Source organism: Trachurus trachurus (assembly GCF_905171665.1).
Source record: "Trachurus trachurus genome assembly, chromosome: 18".
Lineage (NCBI taxonomy): Eukaryota > Metazoa > Chordata > Actinopteri > Carangiformes > Carangidae > Trachurus > Trachurus trachurus.
Genome location: NC_139909.1, coordinates 6,454,621 through 6,481,571, shown reverse-complemented (window position 1 = coordinate 6,481,571; position 26,951 = coordinate 6,454,621). Strand labels below are relative to the sequence as shown.

At 42.3% G+C, this 26,951-nt stretch overlaps 1 protein-coding gene across 1 annotated transcript; it reads right to left on the bottom strand.

The window, feature by feature from the left end:
• On the bottom strand, positions 1-26,234 carry LOC311001832 (uncharacterized protein). The gene is made up of 34 exons (XM_083993011.1): positions 26,162-26,234; positions 18,553-20,724; positions 16,957-17,018; positions 16,715-16,753; positions 16,431-16,607; positions 16,008-16,330; positions 15,513-15,772; positions 15,195-15,329; positions 14,759-14,857; positions 14,436-14,473; positions 11,968-14,231; positions 11,836-11,870; positions 11,528-11,680; positions 11,144-11,272; positions 11,014-11,052; positions 10,791-10,916; positions 10,581-10,707; positions 10,322-10,492; positions 10,205-10,239; positions 9,128-9,292; positions 8,891-9,025; positions 8,644-8,682; positions 8,414-8,554; positions 8,187-8,281; positions 8,069-8,092; positions 7,408-7,930; positions 7,099-7,140; positions 3,401-6,859; positions 3,212-3,320; positions 2,478-2,603; positions 2,066-2,383; positions 1,790-1,906; positions 1,575-1,696; positions 1-664 (listed from the first exon to the last, which is right to left on the bottom strand). The coding sequence occupies exons 2-34, from the start codon at positions 20,446-20,448 to the stop codon at positions 590-592; spliced, it is 11,598 nt and encodes a 3,865-aa protein (XP_083849137.1). The 5' UTR covers positions 20,449-20,724; positions 26,162-26,234; the 3' UTR covers positions 1-589.
• Between the last annotated feature and the right edge of the window lie 717 nt (positions 26,235-26,951).

The window sequence follows — 26,951 nt, the reverse complement described above, 5'->3', positions numbered from 1 at the left end:
ATTTATATTTTATAAAAAGAAAACAAGGCAAACTGAAATTACTCAACACATTGGACCCTTGTTAAAAAACACAGCAACCAATGCCAGAAGTGACCTGGTCTGGGCCAAATAAATAAAAAATTGCGTAACCAAGTCAGTGTGAACACTGACCTTTCACAACACAGGACACATATTATGATTTTTGATTAATTAAACGACAACTGAATCAATGTGCATGGCAAAATTATAGGATTTTTTTATCAACAAATATTTCTGCATTAAAACACCTTACAAGATTTTGATAACTACCACCTTGTGATGGGATAACTCCAGCTGTTCTCAGTAGTTACAACACCATCCTCACATTAATCGCAGCCATCTTCTTTTTTCTCACTCCAAAGACACACGAGTTTCCCAAAGGAACCATTCTGACCAAAAATGTTTCTCCAGTCGTCCAGTTATGGTGGCTGTATAATTTATAATTATTTGCATCAAAGATGATGCCAGACAGACATTAGTTTATGTGACCTTTACAAATTGATTTGTAGTACACTTGCAGTATTCACATTTTTATTTCTAGGACAAAACAAAAGGTCAGCTGAAGTCAGGATCATTCAGAAACAGAGCCTTTCGAATGTTTTGTTAAACTTGTTGATGGTTTTCGTTGAAGCTTCTGGTAGTGTTTCTGAAAACAGAGAGGGGAGCAACATAAACAATGTACAATTTAATTTAGAGTCTGTAAAGGAAGCGTGGACTGACGGCGGGAGATAACCGGCATGGTTATATCACTTCTTATAAAGTCTACAGATACAGCGACCAAGTGAATGAGCTACAGCTTTCAGGCTAGTCTGGCGGTAACTCTGTTAGCTTGGAGAGGACCTTAAGAAATTCAGTTCAATTCACTCTACACTTCTGTTGTAAATATTTAAATTACAATGAAATGGAGATTAAACATGAAATCATTCATGGGTCCAATTTAGCATTTGGCCTGGAGTACCGACTGGGTGTGACCAACAACAAATACATTTGAATGTTAACCCTATTTGCGTTTATTTATTTTGTTCTTACCACACTGGGACCTGCTGCCTTTGACTCTCCCTCTGCTGGCCACCAACAGGAAGTGAGAACCGACTCATCTGTTCACTGTCCGCGGTGTCCGCATCCTCTAATGTAACAATGTCTAATCTTTCCCTTTTGGTTTGTCTTTGTGTGTTAGCAAAACGAAACGAAACGTGGGACAAGTAGAGAATACTTAACTGATCACGACTGCTGTCGTTCTGATAGGTTCAAATAAATGAGGGACCATGCTGCATTTCATGTCAACATCACACAAAAAGTAAGGAAATAGTAGTTTATTTATTTGTTGTAACAATGCCTCTTTGCAATAAATGTTATACCATTAAAAACAATTCCACATTTATAAGGAATGTGCGCCCATGAAAAATTGTCCAAAAAGGGAAATAAACAGGCATTCCAATGGTATAAGATTTATTGTCAAGAGATATTGTTACAACAAAAAAAGAATCTACCAAACATTAATTTCCTTAATTTTTGTGTGATGTTTTTATCTCTCTACTCTACGTGTTTTTGCGTACCTGCAGGTTGTCGTAGTGTTTCTGGCTGCTGCAGTGGAGCTCCTTGGCGGTGCCCTCGTTCAGGTAGAAAACAGAGCAGAGATTACAGAAATACCCCGATTTGGGGACAACAAACTCCTGACCTGTAGAGAAACAGAAACAGCAGTTTAAAAGAAACAGAAGAACAAAACCGAATCTAATCGATACGAAATGAAATCAGTGTTTTGGTTTCTCACCGAGGGGGTTGTGAGGGGTGAACGGTGGCAGTTTGAAGTCAGCAGCAACAGAAGGAGACTGAGAACGAGATCTCTTTGCTTCAGGTCCGACCAGCTCACTCTTCCTTTTACTAACAGCTGAAGGAGGAGGAGAGGGAAGAACCATCAGATCACTTAAACCCTGGCAATGGTACTAGGGCTGCAATGTTAAGTCAATTTCTCAACTGGTAGATATTTACTTGACTGATATACCTGAGTAAATATACGCTACAACTCGTCACCCACTCATCTCTGTACCTTTTATGTCTTTGCCACTCCCTCCTTCCTTCTCCTCCTCTCCTTGCTCCATGCATTGCTCCAGGTTCTGCTTCTCAGGGTGCTCAGGCTGCAGATCCTGTCCACCAGAAGCTACACAGATGTTGCTATCGCTCACTCTTTCCACTTCTGCCGTCTGGATCTCTTGCTCACTGGGACTTGACAACGTCGGCAGATCTTTGCCCGAAGGTGATGAGTCATCGAGTGAAGCGACTGGTGGTGGATCAGAACCAGTCGATTCCTTTTCTTCTTTTTTCTCATCTTTTGTACCAACTTTTCTCCCTCGGGCAGATTTTCTCACTAAGGTGAAAGTCAATGAAACGATTAAGCAAACATTCAAATGACAAATCTTTCATGTAAGACTCCAGAGATAAGACTTGTGTGTTTGTGTCACCAGGGGTTTGTCTGGTCCTCCTCTTGGCTCGGCTTCTTCTCGTCGTGGTTGTTTCCTTCTCTTCCTTCTCTCCGTCCTCTTCAACCTCTCCCACCTCATCAACCGTGACAAAGTTCACACTCTCATCTGAAGTAAAAAAAAAACAAACATTTTCAGGCTTACATCAACACTAAACCTTAATGGGATAGTTCAACATTTTGGCAAATTGGCCCATTGCCATGATTGTAAAAGTCATAGCAGTAGGTTTGTTATTTGTCGGTGTAAGCTATTTTTAGAACAGCGGCGCAGAGCTGCGAGCTGCTCAGAGCTATGCTACGGAGAGTTGTGACCTGCACATTCACCACGCTATGAGATAATAACAGAACGTTACCAGACAGAGTTGTTTTAGAGGTAAATTCATGCAAAACCGCTGATGTACGTTCCTGTCGGAGTCTCTGCATTTGCCTCTAAAACAACTCTGTCTGGTAACGTTCTGTTATTATCTCATAGCGTGGTGAATGTGCAGGTCACAACTTGTCTACCAGAGCATTTTGGAGTTGTTGGATTGTGTATTTGATGAGGGAAACCAAGAAATCCCATGAGCCTCCGTAGCGTAGCTCTGAGCAGCTCACGGCTCTGCTCCACCGTTCTAAAAATAGCTTGCACCGACAATTAAAGGTTCTACTGCTATGACTATAAGGATTATGGCAATGGGCTAATTTTAAAACAATTCAGTGCACGTTAATGTGACAAACCTGCAGCAACGTCAGATTTGTCTTCAGCAGATGTTGAGGCTTTCAGAGCTTCATATTCGTCGACCTTCTCTTCTTCATCACAAGCGGCTTCATCTAAAGTCACCAAAGTCTAAAAACAGAGACAAGATATGTTCTGTGATGCCAAATCTGCATTTACAGTGTGTATAATTTCCAAATTTCCATCTTTACCTCTGGGTTTAGGGAATCCACTGATTCATCCTCCATGTTGGGTGGATGGGCCTCCTGTATACTCTGCTCCTCCATGTTGGGTGGGTGGGCCTCCTGTATGCTTTGCTCATCCTTGCCCTCCTCCTCCTCATCTTCTAGAATTTCATCCAGAGTGACGAGCGTCTGCAGCTCTCCCTCCGTGATCTCACCATCCCACTCTTGACCCTGAGAGGCTCTTTCCTCTTCAGCCTCATCTGCTCCCACCTCATCCAGAGTTACCAGCTCCCTGGTGTCAACCTCTAGCTTCTCCTCCTCCTCTTCCCTTCTCCTCTCTTTGGCCTTCCTTGTCCCTCCCATGCTGCTGCCGCCTCCTCCTCTGTTGCTACTGCTGCTGCTGCTCCGGCTCCTTCGTTCCCTCTCCCTGGTCCTCCTATCTTCCCGCTCCTTGGCGAGCTGCTTGTCTTTAGCAGCAGCCTGCCTCTTCCTCAGTTCTTCCTTCTCGACCGTGTCGTCGGGGTAATCCTCCTCTTCCTCGCTCACTTCATCCAGGTTTACCAGAGAGTTTGTTGCAGCTGTATTTCCATCTTCATCAAAGTCCGTTTTTGGTGTTCTTTCTTTTTTCTCTATATCAGACTCTTCTGGACCAGATGGACCATCAATTATCTCCCTGAGGGCCACTAGGTCTGCTTCTGCTTCATTAATACTACATATTGGTGCATCTACTTTTGAATAAGCTTCATCCTCTGTCATAACTCTTTCCGTTATACTTGACTCCTTTGTGGTCATCAGCTCTTCCTGAACTTGATCATCTTCAAGAGAATCTACAACTTCATACATTGGCTCCTCTTCTTCCTCCTCATCTTTGGGTGATTCAGTGAGAGATTCGCTTTCCTTTGTTTGCTCGTCTTTGTCTCCTGGAATTTCCTCCTTAATCTGCTCTGTGGAGGGGGGGTTGTCAACCATCTCATCCTCCACAGAATCCAGAATCTGATATGTCACCTCATCTTCATCACCAACTTTTTCAGATGCACCTTTTTCATCATTTAGTGGTGTTGTGTCATTTTTAGATGATTTGACCTCTTTCTTTGGTCTTCCCCTTTTCCGTTTTCCTCCTGTAGCAGGCTGCTCATCCTTAGCAGCCTCGTCCTCCACAGAGTCTAAGATTTTGTAGATTGAATCCTCCTGACTTGCCTCTCCTACCTCACTCTGCTTTGTTGGTGTGCTCTCTTTTTGAGGTGTTTTCTCATCTCTTCTTGATGTTCTTTCCTTTGATCCCCTAGCAGGATTGTGCCTCTTAGCAGTTGGTGTGTCCTCTCTTTTTGTTTTGTCATCCGTAGCATCTCGTTGATTTCTTCTTCCCCTTCTTTCCCGGGTAGATCTTGTCATTTGAGCTGGTTCTTTAGCAGCACTCTCATCCTCTACCGAGTCTAAAATTTCATAGGAAGCTTCCTCTTCATTAGGCTTTTCGGATTCTTCACTGAGATTCTGAGTAATTTTATCCTCTTTCTTTCCTCTAGCACTCCTCCTTCTACCACACCTTTCTGTGACAGGTGCATCTTGAACCACTTCATCCTCAACAGAATCTACAATTTCATACATCTCGCCGGTGATGTCTTCTATGTCTTTGTCTAATTTTGGACCTCTTGCAGTGGTGTCAGTCTTTGTTTGTCTTTCATTTTTTTTAACTGACCTGGTCTGTTTCTTTGGTGATTTCTCCTTTTCTTCAGTTTTCAATCCTCTGCTCCTGAGGCTGGTCCTCCTTGTTGATCTATCATCTTGTCTGACAGTCACCACCACTTTTGTATTGTCAGAAGCAGAATCTGCCTCTGTAGTTGTTGGTTGATCTTCCACAGAATCAATCACCTGATAGGAGTCTTCTTCCTCTTCCTCTATGTGCCTGTTGTCTTCTTGAGGCGTCTGATCAATGGGAGTTTCAAGGTTGTGGCTGTCTTCTTCCATTGCCACCTGATCATCAATTGAATCAAGTATCTCAAAAGTTTCTTGTTCAGTAAAGTCACTGTCAAGGTTGTTCAAAGGGTCGTCTTCTTTTACACCAGGGCTCTCCGTGTCTTTGGAGACTTTGCAGGACTCTGTTGAAATCATTTCGCCTTTGGCCACCTCTTCTTTTTGCTTTGCCTTCTTTCCATCTCCCTTACCTCTTGGATATTGTCTGCTACCTGTATCCAACACTTGGGCTCTATCTTCGTTATTTATATCTTGATCTTTATCTATTACATCTTTACCTGAAAATGTATCATCAGATTTGTTCCCTGCTTGAATCACATCTTCTTCAGGCTGTTGTTTTACTGTAGAACTGTTACCTTCAACTGAGCGGCTGTCCTCTAAACCTGTTGTGGCTTGATTTTCAGTAGTGCTGTCGATGATTTGAAAAGAAACATCCATTCCCTTTTCACTGCTCCCCTCAAGGTAAGCTTTGCTTTCATTTTTGACACTGCTTAAGGCCTGTTTGTCCAAGGCTCCCTCATACAAAGTTGGCTTCTGCTCAAGTTCTGTAAGCTGTGTTTCAGAGCTGCCTCCTTTGTCCCTATCATCCATCTGTTCATCCGTTTCGTCAAGTGAATCAAGGATTTGGTAATTGTCACTGTCATCATCATCCTCCTCTGGATATTTGTCAACTCCATCATCTTTCTTTCTTTCTTCGCTTCTCTCCAGGTCTTTGACTGTGTTGTCTTTAAAATCAATCTCCAAAATCTGGGCTTGACTCAGTTCTAACCCTTGTTCCTGTGCAGGTGGATGCATCTCTGATGGCGTTTCTATTTCTGTCTCAACAGTTTTTGCAGCAATGGCCTCTGACTCAACAGTTTTTGCAGCAATGGCCTCTGCTGACATCTTGTGGTAAGTATTTTCCACTGCACTTGCTGTGGCTTTTGCCTCTTGATGAGGATGACTCTCTTTAGACACCTTGACAGCTGCAGGTGATACCACCTTTTCCCTTTCGCATGCAGGCAAAGACGACCGAGTCCTACCTGAGGATGACATATTAGATGCTTTGGCTGGAGATCTTGTTTTGCTCTGTTGTGCTTTCTGACCAGAGGAGGAAGGGGTTTCAAGAGACAGCGAAGAGGAGACTGCAGAGGTTTTACCTACACTGACAGAGGATGGGGATTTTGTGGGAGATTTTGTATATTCAGATGAGTCCTTGGCCTTTTTCGGTGACACAGAGGACAAGTTTGAAGATGAGCTTCTCTTCATTGAGTCTTTAGTCGACCTGGATGAGGAGGAAGATGAGGAAGAGGCTGAGCTCACAGGGTCTTTCAACGACCTTGTCTGTTTGGTAGTAGATGATGTGTCTGAGCTTTGCCTTTCTTTTCTCCCCCTGGACGACCGCCTGGGAGAGGAGGACCTCTGGTGGTCAGGGCTTCTGTCCTGCACGTCATCACCAACTTCATCAACTGTGACAAAGTCCTCCAAGTTGAAATTTTGCTCATCAAAAAAGCCATCAGTAAAGTCATCTTGACCCTGGACCGAGAAAAAAGAAGGAATCAATCTCTGACACAACTACCTCATAAGATGAAATTGATAATTTAACCTATTTGTTTATTGCAAACAGTTTTTTGAAAAATACTGGTGAAAAAGACAAAAAGTGTCTTGAGCTAAATCTGGGAAATGCTTATCATTGGTGGTAGAGGGTCTAATTCTAGAGGAACAGTCAGTGAGTATAAGATGCTTGATTAAAAAACAATGATGTTGATTCTTACCTGTGATGCATCTCTATCCTTTGGACTTTTGGAACTTGTACTCTACAAAAAGAATAGGCAACGACAAATAATGCTGATTAGTGGCAGGTGAAATTAAACAAAATCTGCAAGTCTATAATGATGGGGCAAAACGCAGGGCAAAACGCAAGTCAACACTACAACAACAAAAATTTCACCTGTAAAGTTTTTTTTTTTTAATACACATTAAAAAAAAACACTTTATATTCTTTCTATTGTTCACACAAAACGCCTAAATCCTTCAGATTAGGGCCATAGTAATCTAATGGTAAAAGTAAATATTTATATCACCTGTTTCTCTTCAGGGTGACTCATTTTTGCCCGTGCAAGTCTGTGCTGGCGTACTGCTGCAGTGAGGGCTTTAAATATATCTTGGTCAATATGTTGGAAGTCAGGGACCAGTTCTTCAGAGTGGACCAAACTTGTGGCTTTAAGAGTGGAAGCAGTTGTTCCATCCGCAGTATCGCCGGTAACTGTTGATGATCCTTCCTCTGTCTTTACTTTTGCTTTCTCTACATCCTCATTGGTCTTATGAGAAATGGTGGATTCCATGGTAATCTCGGGTCCCAGTTTCTCAGTGGCCTCCTCCATTGCTTGGTCACTTAAATCAGTGGCACTCGGTCCTGAGCCAGCAGGAGCTGCTGGTTTAGCAGGGGCTGAGATACTGGTTTGTGCAACAGGCTGAGACTCTTTATCAAAAACTTCAGTAGGAGGAGGCTTTGGTTGTTGCTTCGGTTCAACCTTGACGGTGCCCTGTTCAAGGTTTAGCGTTACCTCACTGGATTCCTCAAGGCGCTGTTTTAGACTCTTCAAACTAAAATACAAAATATATGCATGTCAATCAACTGATGTGGGGCCAAAATAATGTGGGTCATATCATTTATCACACTGATTATTGCCAAGATTTTGGTCACATAATTTGACTAATCTGACAACAAGTGAATATACTCACGACTCAAAACGTTGAACTTTACTCCTGCAGAGATAAAATCAGTTGGTTAGTTTAGTTGTTGAGAACAGGGCATTAGAAAATAAGACATTAACAGTGTGGAGACTATCAACATACATACCATGTTACACGTTTACACACAGAGTGTGGTGAGAAAGTGTTGTACTCCCGCAAAACCTTTGTTACACCACTGGGGTCAGCCATCTCAACACACACCTGAGGTAGAAAGTGAAAAAGAAAAAATAAAGAAAGTGACAAGACAAAAACAAGTAGAAAGAACAAAGTGTAGCTCTCAAGGTTGTGTTACAAAATCTGTCCGAGCTTTAACGAGCCAAGTTGCTGTTGTACCCTGTTGGCAAGTGGCAGGAAGCCAACAAAAGCAGCGATGGATGATACCACGTCCATGACAATCCTGATGACATCCAAACTTGTCTCAGAGATCTCCACGCAGAGCAGCCTCTCCTCCAGAGACTCCAGATCAGGGACACGCTGAAAAACAACAAACAGCTTATGTTTAGGAACAAATAGTCAAAAAGATGGCTGCTTTCCAACTGACATAAAAATGTTCAATGACTTACAGAGTTGCACCATTTCATCAGAGTTTTGTATGTGAGCTCCTGCAAAAAAAGAGAAGAGTCCCAGATAGTCAGAGATAATGTAGGTAGTGTATAATACATTTACAATTTCAAACCAGAAGCACTACCATACTATTAAATCTTGTTGTTACTTCCATCTAAAACCATCTACCAAGGGAATTAGAGGAAATCAGAGAGGGCAAGATTCAAGATGAAAAACCAAGTGAAGCAGAGAATCCAGTATCCATACCTCTCTTGATTCTAAAGACATCTGCTCCAAGACGAAGTGGACCTGCAGTGTGGAGCCTTTGACAGAAAATGGATTTCTGAGGTGATCTCTGACAAAACTGCAGCATGCAGTCCAACTGCTGAAATAGACGAAAGCCTGGAGGTGCAGAGAGAAGAAAAGGAAAAACTTAAATGACAAATCTCAATACAAACAGCAAACTTCAATTAAATCAATCAAAATGCAGACTCTTCTCCTTACCCTCCTCTGCAGTGTCAGGACGATCACGTTGTAGTACAGGGACTGAAGGTTTTGCTCGGTGAAATAAGGCCAGACTAACTTGGCGATGTCCTCGTGTTTGTAGTTTCCCTCTGGCAAACCCGTCAACATGATGGTGGAGAAGACTGAGGCCTGATGCTTGGCCTTCTATAGGACACAATGTTCAAACCGTGAGTTAATAAAACTGTACACTGTATTTAAAAGCGATAGTTCAACATTTTGGCAAATTTGCCTATAGCCATAATCCCTATACTCATAGCAGTAGGTTCATTACCTTTAATTATCGGTGCATGTTGTTTTGAGATCTGTGGGTCAGAGACGCAAGCTGCTCAGCGTACACAGTGGAAGTAAATGGTACAGGTCCCCTGTCCCTCATCAAATACACAATCCAACAACTCCAAAACACTCTCGTGGACAAGTTGTGACCTGCACATTCACCACGCTATGGAATAATCTAATTTATAATTATTTAATGTCACGACACACAAAGCAAATACTGGGGACTACTTGCGCTTTTGAAATCACTCCGCCCTGCAGCCGTGTCTGGAATGTTCCAGCTACGCATTTGCCTCTAAAACAATTCTGTCTCATAATGTTACATTATTATTTAATAGCGTGGTGAATGTGCAGGTCACAACTTCTCCACGAGAGTGCTTTGGAGTTGTTGGATTGTGTATTTGATGATTTTGATGAAGGACAGGGGACCTGTACCATTCACCACCATTGTGTTCGCTGAGTAGCTCATGTCTCTGCTCCGCGGATCTCAAAACAGCATGCACCGATAATTAAAGGTAATTAACCTACTGCTATGACAATAGGGATTGTGGCAATAAGCAAATCCCTATAATTTGTGAAACTTTCTTTTAGTCAACTCTGATCTTAATTGGGACACAATTGAGTGGTATACAACCACAGAATTTGGAGTTTGCTAGTTTTGCCTCGTAAATCCAGAATCAAACCAAAAGCAGAAAGTGACTTGAAGTTCCACCTTTTGTCATTTCAACATGAAAATAAAAAACAACAAAACATAGATGCCATGATGAGGAAAATTCTGCTTACCGCAATGTCGCTGCTTTCTTTGACCGTCAGATGATCTAGGGGCCAAAAATGACAGGACAGTCACTTTCCTGAACAACAGATATTCATGTTACTGTTTTGTCCAGCTAACTCTCTTACCTGGGATGATAAACCAAGGAGATACAGTCGGGAACACAAAGGGACAAGTTGTCAATGTGACCCAAAACGGTGAGAGGCTGCCCTTTGGAACACCAAATTTGCTTGTTGGGACAGTTGTCCCAGGAAGAACATCCTTGCTGTCTGGAATAGCGTTTGCGGCAAATCTTGGTGCTGCAAGAACAAAAAACAAGTAGAGTGCTTTGTTTTGAATGCACCTGAGGTAAGAGAGCAGTTTTTATTTTCAAAGCCAAAGACTTACGTAGCGCTGCACAGCCAACGTTTGGTATTTTCAGCCTGTAGACTCTGTGAGCAGGGGCCTGTTTCAGGAGGCTATACCAAACTCCAAGCCTATCAGCATCACGGTTGGACTCCATTTCAATAAACACCTGAAAGATAAAACCAACAGGAAGTCTTTTTCACATTCCTAAAACACATGCACTTGTGTATGTGTGTGTGTGTGTGTTTCTACCTTGTTGAGGAGAGGCATGTAGTTTTTGACAGAGTCTATTTTTTTCAAAGCTTCCTTGAGGTCTTTGGCCTCACTTGGTGAAATGTTCTTGATGTAGATCGTTCTCTCTCCATCATCATCCACCGGCTGCATCAAGAACAAGCAAACATTCACACTTTTTGTCTTTAAAATGACTCTAAAGGCACAAAATTGTGTTTAGTGAAAACTGAGGGTGGGAACTTACAGAATTCATGTGTGCCATCAGTGATTTGTAAAACCCAAGCTGAAATAAAAACAGAGTGGGCTTTATTAAACCTACAGGACATCTAGAAATATCTGTCAATAAAAACAAAAAGTGACGTGTACATGCGTACCGGGGCCATTGATATGCCATCTTCCACTACATGTACTGCAAGTTTGGAGTTTTTGAGGGACAAGCGTTTACTCCTGGTGTTAGTCAAGACCTTGTGTACTTCCAGTACTGTTGGCATCAGAACAAAGGCCTGAAGAGGAAAACAAGGGGGAAAATAGACATTAATGCTTTAAGTAGTAATATTAGTTTGGAGTTACAATCAGTCTGAAACTCTGTGCAAGTCGGAAAGTTCTCTCATTAAATAATGTTCAACTGCAGATTAAGAGTATACCACATAAAAATAATGTCAGATCACATGTTTGGAGGAAAGAACAAGGAATGGGATCACCAACGGCCACAACACCAAAATTTGGGATTAACAAACCAAACTGACTCTGGTGCCTACCTTCTGAGCCTGAGGAACAACATAGACATTTTCTTCTTCATACTTGAATCCAAATGGTATGAAGAGGTTGGCAAGGTCTCTCTCTGTGTAGCAGCCATCATAATACTTTGGCAGGTTGGTTATGAGCATGATCTTCTTACCAGAAAATAGAAACTTGAAAAATACAAATAAAAACAGACAAAATATTTACTGGGGTTGTGATAATCAACTGCAATCAGACACAGAAACTGCTACTGAAACAACTCATTTACAAACCAGAACAAGTCATGTGTTTAAATACTTCTGTAGTTATTTGTTGAGAAACCTACCGTTGGTGACATGCAGGCGCTATGCTTGAGGCACTCTGTAAGAGAAAGCCAAACAGAAAAAAAAAAAAATTAACATTGACATTTATTGACAGTGAACTACTCTAGGAAGACAAACTATCTCTTTTTTCTTACCAATTTTATTTTGATGGAGGTGCTTTTCTACCATCTCCCCAATTGTCAAAGGGGTAGCTGCAGCTGAAGATGTGGTTGCTGCCAGTTGCTGTTTCTTCATTGTTGCAGCTGAAGAAGATGTGGTCGTTGCCGGTTGCTGCTTGCCCACTGCTTCACTTGAAGAAGATGTGGTCACTATTGGTTGTGGCTTGCTCACTGCTTCCGCTGAAGAAGATGTGGTTGATGCTAGGTGCTGCTTGCCGACTGCTACGCCTGAAGATGTGGTCGCCGCCAGTTGCTGCTTGCTCACTGCTTCCGCTGAAGAAGATATGGTCGCCACCGGTTTCTGCTTGCTGACTGCTTCTGGTGAAGATGTGGTCGCCACCGGTTTCTGCTTGCTGACTGCTTCTGCTGAAGATGTGGTCGCCACCGGTTGCTGCTTGCTGACTGCTTCCGCTGAAGATGTGGTCGCCACTGGTTGCTGCTTGCTCACTGCTTCCGAAGATGTGGTTGCCACTGGTTGCTGCTTGCTGACTGCTTCCGCTGAAGAAGATGTGGTTGCCACTGGTTGCTGCTTGCTGACTGCTTCCGCTGAAGAAGATGTGGTTGCCACTGGTTGCTGCTTGCTGTCTGCTTCCGCTGAAGAAGATGTGGTTGCCACTGGTTGCTGCTTGCTGACTGCTTCCGCTGAAGAAGATGTGGATGCCACTGGTTGCTGCTTGCTGACTGCTTCCGCTGTAGAAGATGTGGTTGCCACTGGTTGCTGCTTGCTGACTGCTTCAGCTGAAGAAGATGTGGTTGCTGCCGGTTGCTGCTTGCTGACTGCTTCAGCTGAAGATGTGGTTACTGCCGGTTGCTGCTTACTCACTGCTTCCGCTGAAGATGTGGTTGCCACCGGTTGCTGCTTGCCCACTGCTTCAGCTGAAGAAGATGTAATTACTGCCGTTTGCTGCTTCCTCACGGTTTCCACTGCAGAAGATGTGGTTACTGCCGGTTGCTGCTTACTCACTGCTTCAGCTGAAGAAGATGCGGTTACTGACGGTTGCTGTTTGCTCACTGCTTCTGCTGAAGAAGATGTGGGTGCTGCCGGTTGTTGTTTGCTCACTGAAACAACTGATGAAGATGTGGTTGCTGATGGTTGCTGTTTGTTCACTGTTTCAGTTGAAGATGTGATTGCTGCTGGTTGCTGCTTGTCCACTGCTGCAACTGATGAAGATGTGGTTGCTGATGGTTGCTGTTTGTTCACTGTTTCAGTTGAAGATGTGGTTGCCGCCAGTTGCTGCTTGCTCTTTGTCTCTATTTCAGCTGAACTTAATGCGGCCTGCTGCTGCATTCGTAAAGCATCAGTCTTGGTCTCCATGGTTTGCACAGTGGGTTCAGCTTCTGCTGAAGCACTTAGCCGTACTTGTGATGATGCTTTGACAGAGCTTTCTGGAGTTTTTATAATGGTGTCCGTGCACGGAGCATCTGTGTCTGAAGATTCAGGAACTGCTTCTGTGGTCTGAGGTGGAACAGTGGAAGGTTCAGGTAGAGATGAATCTTCCCTGGTCTCATCTGTATTGGTTGGTGGTTGACTCTCATTTGATTTGTCTGGTACAGCTTCTGTATTTGTCAGTTTTCCCCCTTTATCAGCACAACTTTCCACTCTCATGGGCTCTGAAGCTTCAACCCCTGTTTCTCCAAGATCCATTGGTTCAGTTTCTTTGGTCTCCTTCATTTCAACATCAACTTTGAATTCAGAAACTGTCACATTTCCTTCTTGAACAACCTTAGCCGTGTCATCGAGCAGCACAACAGATTCTTGAACCTTTGTTTCTGATTCTTTGGACTCGGATGTCTCTGCGTCAGGGCAATTTTCTGAAGCCGAATTTGGGGCTTTTGCAGCTGTTTTTTCCATATTTTCTTGCCTTGTAGCTTCCATTGCAGTCAATTTGCCCCCTGTTTTTTTTGGTAGCTGGGAAGTACAGGCGTTTTGTGTTTTGGACACCAAGACATTTGTGCGTTTATTTCCTGATTTATTAACCTTTGCTGTCCCTTTCTTCTGCTCCACACTTTTTACCACTTTGGCTTTCTGTTTGGTTGATACATTTTTGGCTTTTGAAACCAGAACTTTTGCTTTAGTGACATTTGATGATCCTTTCCCTTTGTCTTTTGCAGTTGTTTTCTCATTTGTATTGTTGCCCTTTGAAGCTTTTTTGGCTTCAGAGGGTAAAGACTTTGTGGGGGTACTGGTAGTTGTAGGTTTAGTGGTTTCAGGTTTGGCAACATTGGAACTTGCTGGTTTTCTGTAAACAAAAGAGAGTTTCATCGTCATCTAGCAGGAAGATCAATAAGAAATGAAAGATCAAGGTCATAGACATTCCTCTGTGTAAATATTTCACTATCCTTCAAAAGGTTGAGCTTTCTGATTCTCGTTCTGACGAGAACAAAATAAAACCTTCAACCTCTATTACTGTTAAACGGAGCTGTGTGTGTGAAGAATATCTTACTTCTGAGGAGTCGTCTTCTGCTCCTTTGGAGGAGAGTCCTTTTAACAAAACAAATGAGATTTGTTATTTTAGATTTGTCTGAACATTGACACTTCTTCACACAATAGAGTTCATACACAGTCCAGGGTATTCATAGTTACATATTTTTGTTCCCCAGGCTTTATGCGTCAGCCCATTCAATTGAAAATAAAATACACAGACCAACACATATCCATTATTTTACTTAACACTGAATATGTTTGATCAGAGAGTCTTGAGACCACACAAGACACTAGACTGTATTTCCCTTGGGCATGGACAGAAAGACAGTTAAAGTGGAATACCCGATCCCTGATGACACCGACTGCCACTCCTTTTATGTTGAAGTGCTTTACACTCTTCAGTTTCTTTGCGTCTTCCACTTTCTCGAAAATCACAATTGCCTATATGTAAACAAAAAAACACAGACACCAACACATGGATTACTACAACAATTAAAGTTTCATACAAATGATTTAAAACCACAAAAGACTTATTTAATCAGAAAAGCTGATTTGTTGCGGAGAAATTACTTTGGGAAACCTTCAAGAGCCTTTCCTTTTTTTCAGATGTTTACAAGAAACAGAAATATAAGTCTTCTTTCACAGCTTTTCCAAAATATTAAGGGTGCTACATATCTGGGGATCTTTTAAATCATCTAAATTAAGATGGTGTTTTTCGATTGTGTTTAGTAAATATCACAGTGGCCAGTAGAAACTCTCATTTTGTCTCTGTACATACCTCCTGTGTAGACCGAAACAGTATGACCGATTTTGTTTTTCCATACTGCTCAACACCAGCAACCACGTCGTTGTGAGACAGAGTAGTAAGAATTCCTTCAAGCTTCACCTTGGTCGGAGGTGGAGATTTACCCAACTAAGTAAAATCAGAGAGATAAAAATGAATTGCTGATTTGGTCAACACAAAAACTGACTGTCTTTTAATGATTAGATGGGGGAAAAATGCATCTGTAGTGTGTTCAAGCTCTTAAGTGTCACATTTTACAAGTATAATTTTCTGTTGAATTTCATTGACAAAGTCAAACACGCACACACACACCTTAGTCTTTGTAGAAGCACTTGCCTCTTTCTTCTGTTGACTAGGCTTTGCTTTAAGAGCGGCTGTTGTCTTCTCCTTTGCCTTAGCTGCTGCTGCTGAGGATGTTGAGGCAGCAGAGGATGAGCGCTTTCCTCCTTTGGACGCTGAAGAGGATGATGATGATGACGAAGACTTCATTTTGGCCAGCTCAGCCAGTAAAGCAGGGGCTAGACTTTTAACCACAGCTTCCAGGTCTGAGTCTTTTGACAGAGACTGGACAGCTAGAGTGACAAAAGTTGGAAAAAAAAAAAAAAAACAGTGTAAAAACAAAACTGCAGTCTATTAGGGTTTTCACTGTTCCTGGGAGCCATTTACCAAGATGAAACGGATATATTACCACATTATCATCACATTATGTATGTTGCAAACAGCGTGTTCTTCGTGAATAAACTTTAACGTCAAGAAGAAGAGATTTGTAAACTTGATAAAAATTAAGAATTTGGCAATTTCTCAAACCTGATTTTTCCAGTAATTTCTTGGCCAGTTTTTCTGCACTGCTTGACCTCCTCCGTTGAGGGGGTGACCTCTCTGACGACAATCGTCTTTCACGGCTCCTTCTTGGGGACGCTCGTCTCTCATCTCCCCTCCTTGGGGATCTTCTATCACGGTTCCTTGGGGGTGATCGCCTCTCCTCACTTCGTTTTGGCGAGGACCGCCTCTCATCTCTCCTCCTTGGCGGAGATCGTCTCTCATAGCTCCGTGAACGTGACCGATATCGGGAGGAGGTTGGACGGTCGTACCATGGAGACCGAGACCGAGATCGAGATCTAGACCGGGTGCTGAAGGACAAATTAAAGTTAACAGTCCATCATTCGAGTTGTAATGACATTACATCCATATTCAGTAACTGCTTAGATCAGAATTTGCGTCTCCACAGACCTGTGAGTATATCTGGAGCTGTACGGTGATCGTGATTTACTGCGTTTCTCTCTTCTTTCATGGTGCCTTCGGGGACTAGGTGAACGGGACAAGGAGCGGCTTCCATGTCTGGTTTTCTGGTGACGATGTTGGGAGGTCTGGGAGGAGGATGAGGATGCCTTATCTTTTCCTGTAGCACTGAGGAGAGCATGGCACAAAATAAGCAGGTCAATGAGCCAAAGAAATTTTCAAAAAACCTGCAGGGTACTGGGTTTCAACTAGCAGTTGCTGGTGAAAAAAAATACCTGGACTGAAGTCTTATGTCACCATCCCACTCAGGGTATCTGTGGAAAACAAAGGATGAAAGACGAAATAATTTAAATGCACCTATTAAAACACAAAAGGTTACAGCAAACACTTGGGTAAAAACTCATCAGGGACAAACAATCTGTAGGATTCCCTTTCAGTCCCATTTCACCTCAACAATACCTTACCATCTACTCATTAAAAATAAAGTTAAAATGATGTGAAAGAAAAATAGACTGACTGTGCACGTAGAAATCTGCAGTTTTCAAGGTGGAGGCTGGTGTTCTGGTGGGAGATCCAATCCTAGCAGTCAGAAAAACAAACACACGATATTATACCTCATCATAGCACCGACGACTTTAAATATCTCAACTGCCAAGACACAAGAACGTGTTTATTCAACATTATGGGTTCATTAAGACATGTATTTGAAATTCAAAGTTTGTACTGAAGCTAACGTCCAAAATCTGTCAACTAATGAGCTTCCGTATGGAAAACATCACAACTTTTGTTGATACATGTTCATATTAACTGAGGAGCCGTGACATTAGCCAACACCCCAGAAAGGAAAAAGCTGCATGAGAGTGATGCTTCATAGTACAAAAATTCTAAGAAATAATCATGAAAACAAATGAAAATAATTAGATATAAACAATAATTAGCATGGCAATGAATCCTTTAGAACATTTGGAACAACAGACTTAGCTTGAGTTCAGGAACAAGTCTTTTTTATGAAACATGACAAACAGTGCCAGTAGCAATCAAACTGAAAAAGTCTTCTTAATTTTGCTCTTCGGGTTATCTTGGCAGAGGTCACCATCAAGAATGGATCTGGACAAAACCACACCATGTCTGGAGTAGAGGCAGGTCGATGTGGAAACTGGAAACGGAGCCGGTCGTTGTTGTGTGGCCAAAATTTAAAATGCAATGTCCGAAAAGGAAGTGGGGGCGGCAAAATCAAAAGGACAAAAAGAAATCTGATTTTGCAATTCTTGAAGTGGGATGGTTGCTGTTGGGTTTCTCAAAGTTCATAGTGGTTGCAGTACTTTTAGTCTAGTACTAACTGTAATTCCTTACTGGACACAAGAAAGCTTTAAACAACAAAAACAACTCTTTCAAAAATAACAGTAGTAAGGGGGAAAGAAATCCTACAATTAAATCAATTAAAGTGCAAAAAAAAAAAAAAAACTGGCGTTGTGGGGAAAAGATGCTAATTTTACATTAACTAACAGTGTATTCAAACTGAATATAGGACTGTAGAAAAAAAGAGAAAAAAAGCCAACATCTTTCGATGAAATAATTGTTCAGATCTGTAGATTTTTCCAGGTCACGCTGATCCCTTTTAGTCCCGTTCCCGACAATCGTCTGAGATGATGGCCACCACTTGAGATTTTATACTGAATTAAAAGTCAACAGTCACTGTAAATCTAGCGATGGCCATTGCACTTTGAACTTCATCCATCAAGCCAAATCATGCAAAAAAAAGTTATGACATTTTGGTACAATATAATCTGTCATAATTTTTCACAGGTTTATACAATCTCTCCACAAGTTTGTAATCCAAACTTGTTTTTGCAAAATGGTATTCATCTTATAGGTCATGTCAGGCTTTGCAATTTTTAAGAAATTACTGATCCTTTAAAATTCAATAGAATGTTTTACATTGATCAAATACCATCACCATTGTGTGTTTTTTTTTTTTTTTACATTTCAGTATTTCTAAACAAGCAAAAAAAATAAATGAAATAGGTAAGTTACAATATATGACAAAAAAATTAAACAAATAATCCGCAATTCCCTAAAAGGGACAAAAAACAGAGTGCGGTCTTCTACTCACCTTCATTTGAGTGCATTCTTTGTTACACAGAGAACAGGTATGTGGAAAGACTCTTGGTGTGGCTGCTGCATAGTCATGCATCATGGTCGGCGTTGGCAGACCCTTGGAGCCTGGCCTTCGTGGTATTCCCTTGCTGGAAGGTGTCATCAGGGGCAGAATGTTCACGGGGTTTGACATTGGCTGAGGTGGAGCTGGAGAATTAACAATTGGGCGAGGATCACCGGTGTTAAACATTGAGCGCTGTATGTTGCTGGGGATGACAGACGCAGGAGGAACCGCTTGCGCAGCAGGGAAAACTGGAGGCCACACTGTTTGCGGCACTGGTTGCTTCTGTGCCTGTTGCTGCTTCACGTGCTGCTTCTCTTGCTGTTTCTGTGCGAGCTGCTTCTGCGTCTCTTGCTGCTGCATCTGCTGCTTCTTCATCTGCTCAGCAACCATTGACCCTTTATCTTGAGATTTGCTCTGTGGTTTATTGCCACTGGTATCACTTCGGCCAATGAGCACAAGGCCAGGTCGGCCGGGATGCATACCGTGAAACAGAGTGCAGGATGGTTGGCTTTTCGATGTTGACTCTGCCTTTGGTTCTTTGAAAGGAAGGTGTTTGGAGGCTTCAGTCTTGAAGACTCTTATGTCTGTGTCTTTCTTTGGTAGGGAGAAAGAGCTGACAGTCGATTGAGAAGACTGCTGTGCTTGGGTGTGAAATCGTTTAGTTGGATCATTACTTGAGGAGGCTACAGAGCTCAGATTTGAACTGTATGAAGAGCTGGAAACAGAGCTTCCCTGAGCACATGAAGAAGAACCCGGGGCACCGCTTTTAACTTCTGTCATATTTTGTTGCAGTAGTTCTCGGCTGTGGCTACTACCATCATAAGTGCCACTCCCTCCACTGTTCCCTCTTCTGCCACTGGTTCTTCCAATCTCATCCAAAACACCTCCAACATATTTGCTAGTATGTCCATAGTCAATAACTTTGCTGGGCTGAAGAATAGGTGATGACACTCCCTCTGGGCATATCCCTGCTCCTCCTGAACTTGTTGCACCTCTGGTGGGCTGGGATTCAGGGTAGGATTTTGACTGTCCTGCAGCTGAAGCTCTCTTTGCCTTCTGAATGCGGATTTGTCGCAAGATGAATGGCAGGGTGGTAGGGGTGATCTGGTCTTCGGGGTAGGAGATGAGATGCTCCACATCTTCCTTTTCAAGTCCAAAATGCAAAAGGATGTTAGTGGCAGATTCAGAAGTGTACTTGGGGCAAGTTGAATCGGCAGAAACTGCAGATTTGTTAGGCGCTTGATAGTCATAATCACCCAACCCTGGAATGGACTGCAAATTGCGTTCCTTTTCTCTTGGGGGGTTAACCCTGTTGTCATCACCACCTGCATAGCTCGATGAAGCAGACGAATAAAAATTGGAAGAATCACCAGCAGTTGGCCTTTTGTAGTTTGGCAACCAGTTCAAAGCGCTGCTGCCACTTTCAACATTAGAATGTCTTTGTCCAAGGGCGGCAGAGGTTGAGGGCATCGGATAAGAGGTCATCCCTGTGCCTGCGGAGTGTAACTCGTCTCTCTGCGTGTTGGGAAAGTGAGTACCAATGGGCTGATGCGCCGGATTGCCAAGAAACCCCACCTCCTCTCTAGCTCTGCTAATATGCATGTCTACAGACCTTTGTATGTCCTCCATCATGTTTCTACTTGATTCAGGCCTGTAATTGCCTGACTGAGTCATCAATGATGGAACCATTCCCCCAGAGCTAGCAGGAGCTGTTGAAGCGTTTCCAGTCGAGCTGTAGCCAGACCCCGGACCAAGGCGAGGGTCCCTCTCTACCCTAGAGAGTCCATATTGCCCCTGGGTGGAACTCTGGTTCCCAGAGGCATAGGGGTTATATAAGGGATGCGACATGACGTCTTCAGATGGTTTAGCACAGTTAGCGGTTCGGTAGATAGATATATGTGAAACAGTTCAATTTGAGCTGGATGTCAAGTTCACAGCTCAACGGCCAAAAGTGAGAGTGTTGTTTTCTGCATCAGTGCTAGCTTGGCTTTTCAATGAGCCAGCTGCAAGGATACAGGCTGCCATCCAATCAGAAATGAGCTCACTGTGAGCCCTCCGAGTAGAGGGCTATTTCGGGGCCCAGGAACAGGAGACGGTATACCACGCTCCAATTGCAACGCAAAGCTGAAAAGTTCAGAAAACAAAACAAGTGGTTATTTAATGGACATGGAAATCAGCGTCTTGGTTGGGCGACATCCATCATCAGGAAGGACTGGTCTGGACTGGTCTGCTCTGGTGCATCTGGTTGGACTGGGATTCAGCCCATCTTTTTCACTTCCTGGACTGGTCTTCACTAGCAAGAAATGAGGGGAGGCAAAAGCAACAAAGCACAGACAGAGAAAAAACAAGGTCATGGCTGTTGAGAGGAAACATTCAGAACGCAGACAAAGTAATTTATTTCGTTTCCATGCTCATCTCTGGCGAAAACAATTGAGACTGGCATCAGCAGCAGACATATAAAGCACATTGCAAAACCGCAAAACACCGCAAAACACCTCTTCTTATAGCTTCAGACAGAGGTCTCGTCTCTGTTCTTGTACTTTTGGACCTCAGTGCTGCATTCGACACCATCGACCACAGCATCCTGCTGCAGAGACTAGATCATGAAATAGGGATTAAAGGGCCCGCCCTGAAATGGTTTAAGTCATACTTATCTGACAGGTTTCAATTTGTTAATGTTAATAACGACCATTCAGAGTATAGCAGAGTTACGCATGGTGTACCGCAGGGTTCAGTCTTAGGGCCAATCCTCTTCATTCTTTACATGCTCCCATTAGGTGGCATCATCCGGAAGCATTCAATCAATTTTCACTGTTATGCGGATGATACGCAACTCTACTTGTCCATGGAGCCAGATGACAGAAGCCGGCTCATCAATCTGCAAGACTGTCTGAAAGACATTAGATCCTGGATGTCCTCTAACTTCTTGCTACTGAATTCAGATAAAACTGAGGTCATTGTGTTTGGACCTAAACATCTCAGGGACACTTTCTCTGATCAGATCGCTACTCTAGATGGCATCACCCTGACCCCGAGTACAACCGCGCGGAACCTTGGAGTCATTTTTGACCAGGACCTTTCCTTTAGCTCCCACATAAAACATGTGACTAGGACCGCCTTCTTCCATCTGCGCAGTATCACTAAGATTAGGAATATTCTCTCCCAGAGTGATGCTGAGAAACTAGTGCATGCATTTATCACTTCTAGGCTAGACTACTGCAACTCTCTCCTGTCAGGATGTCCGAAAAACTCTCTAAAGAGTCTCCAGCTGGTCCAGAATGCCGCAGCGAGAGTTTTGACAGGAGTTAGGAAGAGAGAGCACATCTCTCCCACCTTAGCTTCTCTCCACTGGCTTCCTGTAGGATTTAGAATAGACTTCAAAATCCTTCTGCTGACTTACAAGGCTCTTAATGATAAAGCTCCAACCTATCTGAAAGAACTAATCATTCCTTACTGTCCTACCAGAGCACTCCGCTCCCAGAATGCAGGTCTGTTAGTGACTCCCAGTATCTCTAAAAACAGACTGGGAGGTAGAGCCTTCAGTTACCGGGCTCCTTTACTGTGGAACCAGCTCTCTCCATGGGTCAAAGAGGCAGACACTCTAACTACATTTAAGTCTAGACTTAAGACCTTCCTTTATGACAGGGCTTTTAGTTAGGGCTGGTTCAGGTAGCTCTGAACCATTTTATAGCTACGCTGCTATAGGCTTAGACTGCTGGGGACACATCTGGTTACTCAGAGCCCTCTCCTCTCCTCTCCTCTCCTCTCCTCTCCTCTCCTCTCCTCTCCCCTCCCCTCCCCTCCCCTCTCCCCTCCCCTCCCCTCCCCTCCTCTCCTCTCCTCTCCTCTCCTCAGTATATTTTTGAACTGTCATTTTCTGTTGTACTTTGTAGTTTGGCCTTGGTGTCTCGCACTCTCTCTGTGTTTCCGCAGATCCACCGGAGCTCCATCTCTCTGCACCAGCCGCCGCCTACATCGCCCCCATCCCACCCCTTCCCCTGCCGTTAGACCGGCCTCCCCTCCCTTCCCATGGACCAGTCTGCCACCCAGTCCTCCCATCGAGCTGACCGGCTCTCCCTGCCCCCCCCCCCCTCCCCTCACTAGAGACTGCCTTCATCAACCCCTGCTAACATTTCCATATTCCGCACATTCTGTGACAAACTGTAAACTGTTTTCTTGTCTGTAACAACATCTATTGCACGTCTGTCCGTCCTGGGTGAGGGATCCCTCCTCTGTTGCTCACCCTGAGGTTTCTCCTGTTTTTCCCTGTTAAAAGGGTTTCCATGGAGTTTTTCCTCAGTCGATGTGAGGGTCTAAGGACAGAGGATGTTGTTACGATGCCATGTAAAGCCCTTTGAGACAAACTGTTTGTAAAAACGGGCTATACAAATAAAATTGCCTTGCCTTGCCTTGCCTTGCCTCACAGCAACATTTTTCATTCCAATAAATCACAGTACAACACTGAGCTAAACCCCGGTACTGAATAGCATTTTAAGTCGGACTGAACTCTGGCTATAACTCGAGAGGACAAGACGGTTGGGCAATGCAACAGAACTGATACTGAACAGATTAGGTCATTATGACATTCATGTGACTTACAATGGAATGGCCAGAAAATAATCTACAGATTTCGAAAAATTGTGTGCATCATAATTTATTTATCACCTTAAATGAAACATAAGTAGATGGAACTCAAACTTATATGGTCCAATCAGGAAGAATCAAAGAAGGAAACTGAAACGAAAGCTTTGAAAAGGGATTCTGTTCAACAAAGTGCTAGAATACTATTTATATGAAATGGTTGCAGGTTTGTATCACATAGTGTCAGGTCTTTAACTCCAGCAGATGAAAGTGAGGCTTTATACTCAAATACTGCTAGGACCAATTATGTTGAATAATTTGTCATAGCAGTGGGATGGAGAAATGGAGGTCCTGCCAAAAAGTCTTATCCACAAATGTGCTAAACTGGCAACACACAACAACAACAGGCAGTGAACACCCACTTATGGAAACTGCTTGAACCAATTCATTTTGAAAGAGCAACAGCTGGCAGTTAAGCTGAAAATCGGTCTTCGGCATTCAGTTGACCAATGCTGGAATTAAGATCCCTCACTCAGTGACTGACCCACGGACATTTGTAGTCACAGAACTGGCCCAAGTGTTGGAGCCCAGCTAGAAAACTGCAAGCTCATCCACTGAAAGGCCTTTCAAAATCATATCTGTACAGAGAGACATTCTTGAAAACAATGTTTTACAGAGAGGTCTGTACAAAATCCGTATTTTGTACTTATTCTCGTTTAAATATCTCATCCACTCCATTAAACAAACGATTACTGAAATTAGGGATGCACATGATTAACCGTTTAACCATTAACCGATAACAAGAACTTTGACCGATTAATACTATCGGCTATTTATTTCTTTTATTAGCTCCTTATGTCGTCAACTCATGGGGGCGTTTCGACACATGCAGATTTCACGTGCCTTCAGTCATATTTCACAGCAAAAAGTTACACAGGAGGACTGACAGTGAAGGAAGGTCAGACAATAAATGTAACCTACATGCATCACCTGTAACTACGGCGCTGAAAAAAAAAAAGAGGACGTCGCTGCTCTCCAGCTGGTTAACCTGCAGCTCTCCTGCAGCGTCAGAGGAGCTCTGCTTTTCCTTCAGTCTGGTGTTTGGCTGCACTTTGTATCAAAATAGTTCTACAATGGACGATCTAACCTCCATATGAGGGCGATCAGCTGTGACAGAGCACAGTGGATGTGGGCACGTGGCGCTGATCAGCTGTCGCAGCGCACGTGTGTATTTAATGGCACAAAAAAAAATTGGAGTGATCTTTTTTTTTTTTTTTTTTTCCTTGTACTGCGAGTGTCTTAATCTTATCGGTTAACGGTTAATAAACGGTTAACGAGCGTCAACTATCAGTCAGAAAAAAAATTCACAATGTGCATCCCTAACTGAAATGGGTAATTCTCTGAATTCGGTGCACTTTGGGTTGTCAGATTTTAAAAAAAAAACGTTCAACCCTGTAACAATGAGTTCATCCCCCAACAGTGTTTTTTGTTACAGGGTGTAAGATTTTGGTTAAAAGTAGCCCAAAATCCATTAGCCAAGGTAAGTAGCATCACATAACTTTAGGAAATCAAGAAATTATAACAATTTTCAACACTACTGTTAGTTTTTTCCTAAACAGTTGCCAACTATCATGGAGTTGAAAGTTTGAGCTTAACCATGTCAATCTCACAATAAAAACTATGAAGTAGGAAAATATGCTGACACTTTCTTCTCTTTATAGTATGTTCTTCTAAAGTCTTATGTCATGTCACTTCCTCAACTGAACCATTATTTTTAAAACAGGGGGAATTGGTATGTTGTTACAAAGTTGAACAAAACTGAGGGACGAGATAAAATATTGCTGCAAATTTTTGTATTGTTTTGGTGAAAGTAGTCAGGAATATTATTATATTAACAAAATATATAACAGGTTCATTGCAATTTTCATTTGTTTTAAATCCAATTGAAAAAGTGATTCTGGTCAACAGGGATACAAATTTGGCTGTCATCTAGGCTACTTCTTAGCAACCCGTGTTTTATAATCCAAAGACACATGGACTCATCAATTTATGGCTTTAAAATGCAAAAAAAAAAAAAAAAGTTTTATTTGAAAATCTTTGAGGCAAACCTGAGGGACACAAAGTGCACCAATTCAAAGAATCACCCAACTATAGTTTGAGCAGATCTTTGTTCACAGTATCCATATTAGTTTTGGTTTCCAGTCACGAATCTTAGTTAGACAAATATTAACAGGCCTGAAGATGAATAGTAGGAGTATTATGAAAAGTACTCATACTGTTGCTTGTTAGTTGTCTACATAGAAAGCAGTGATGGGAATAACGGCGTTAGGGCCTACTTTTTTCAGTAAGTAGCCTAAAAGTTACTGTTTCCCCCAGTATAAAGTTGTTACCATTACTAACAATAAAATGCAGTCACAAAATAATACACCAGTTAAAGTGGACGTTACACATTTATTTGAGTCCATCAACTAGTTAGGCTACTTTTCCAAGGAATTAGTTATATTTATGATGTGGTAACTCAGTTGCTTTTTGGGAAAAGTAACGTGGCAACACTATTAGACACAGTTCAACTGTTCAAGAAAAAGAAAAAAATCCATGAAGCGCACCCCTTCTTTTTATTTTTTATTTTATCTGCGTCATATCAGCGTAGCATTTCACTTCGTTAATCCCGACACCCTCTGCACGCCAAAACACTGTCAGATCAAGTGATATAAATCAGTATTTTATGTCGTGTAGCAGCCAGCCTGCACCCTTTAGTGGCAGAGAAAGACACACAACCATCCCTGGTGTTTGGAGTTGAAGCCCACAGCTTCACTAATGTTAGCTAACTTGCTAGCAGGCTCTACGGTTACCGTTGGTCCGGTGACGAACAAACGCCGCCGCCGACCGACAAAACACCGCGTAAAAGCGACTGTACGTGCGGATAAATATCGCTCCGAGTTTTATAAAAAACACTGTTGTTTGTTTTTTACACACCCACCGTAACTCGTGTTAAGTATCTGGTCCTCGGCGTGCAGCCTGAAACTCCTCTCCGGGTTGCTCCTCTGGTCTCTCGGCAGCAGCAGGAAATCTCAGATGTCGCGGAACCATTACCACTTCCGGTTTGGTGCCCAGCCTTCAGAGTAAAAGCACGGACCGTTGAAAGACGTTACGAGATGATGAGATTTTGTTTTTTACTTGAAAAATCGGTAACACTTTACAATAAGGGTCCCTTAATTAACGTTAGTACATTATTAAGCATTAATATATAAACTAATGTGTTAATTAGGCTAATGCTGAGTAATGCATAATAACTAATTACATTATTCAACTTTTATTAGGCCTATTACTTAATAATTTATTAACTTACTTTGAGTAGTAAACATTAATTAACTGCTTACTAATAGGCTACATTAATTAATGTGTTTCCTAATCCTAAGTAATACATGATAATGATTGTTAATATATCTGTAAACAGTTAATTAATGCTTAATAATGTAACTAATGTTAATTAAGGGACCCTTATTGTGAAGTGTTACCGAAAAATCCTTAATTTTTTGCTGCCACTTATTAAAAATGATACACATATGACATATCAATCAAACCTGTTTTGATTTAAAAAAAAAAAAAATAAATAAATAATGATAAAAACGCTTTAAAATTCAGATCCCAGTACTCAGAAAAAAACTTTATTGTCCATTCATCCTACAGACAGACAGACAAACAGAAAATTCATATGTGAATGAATAGATTAAATAAATAAAAACAATGTCGGTACAGCACTCTGTGTG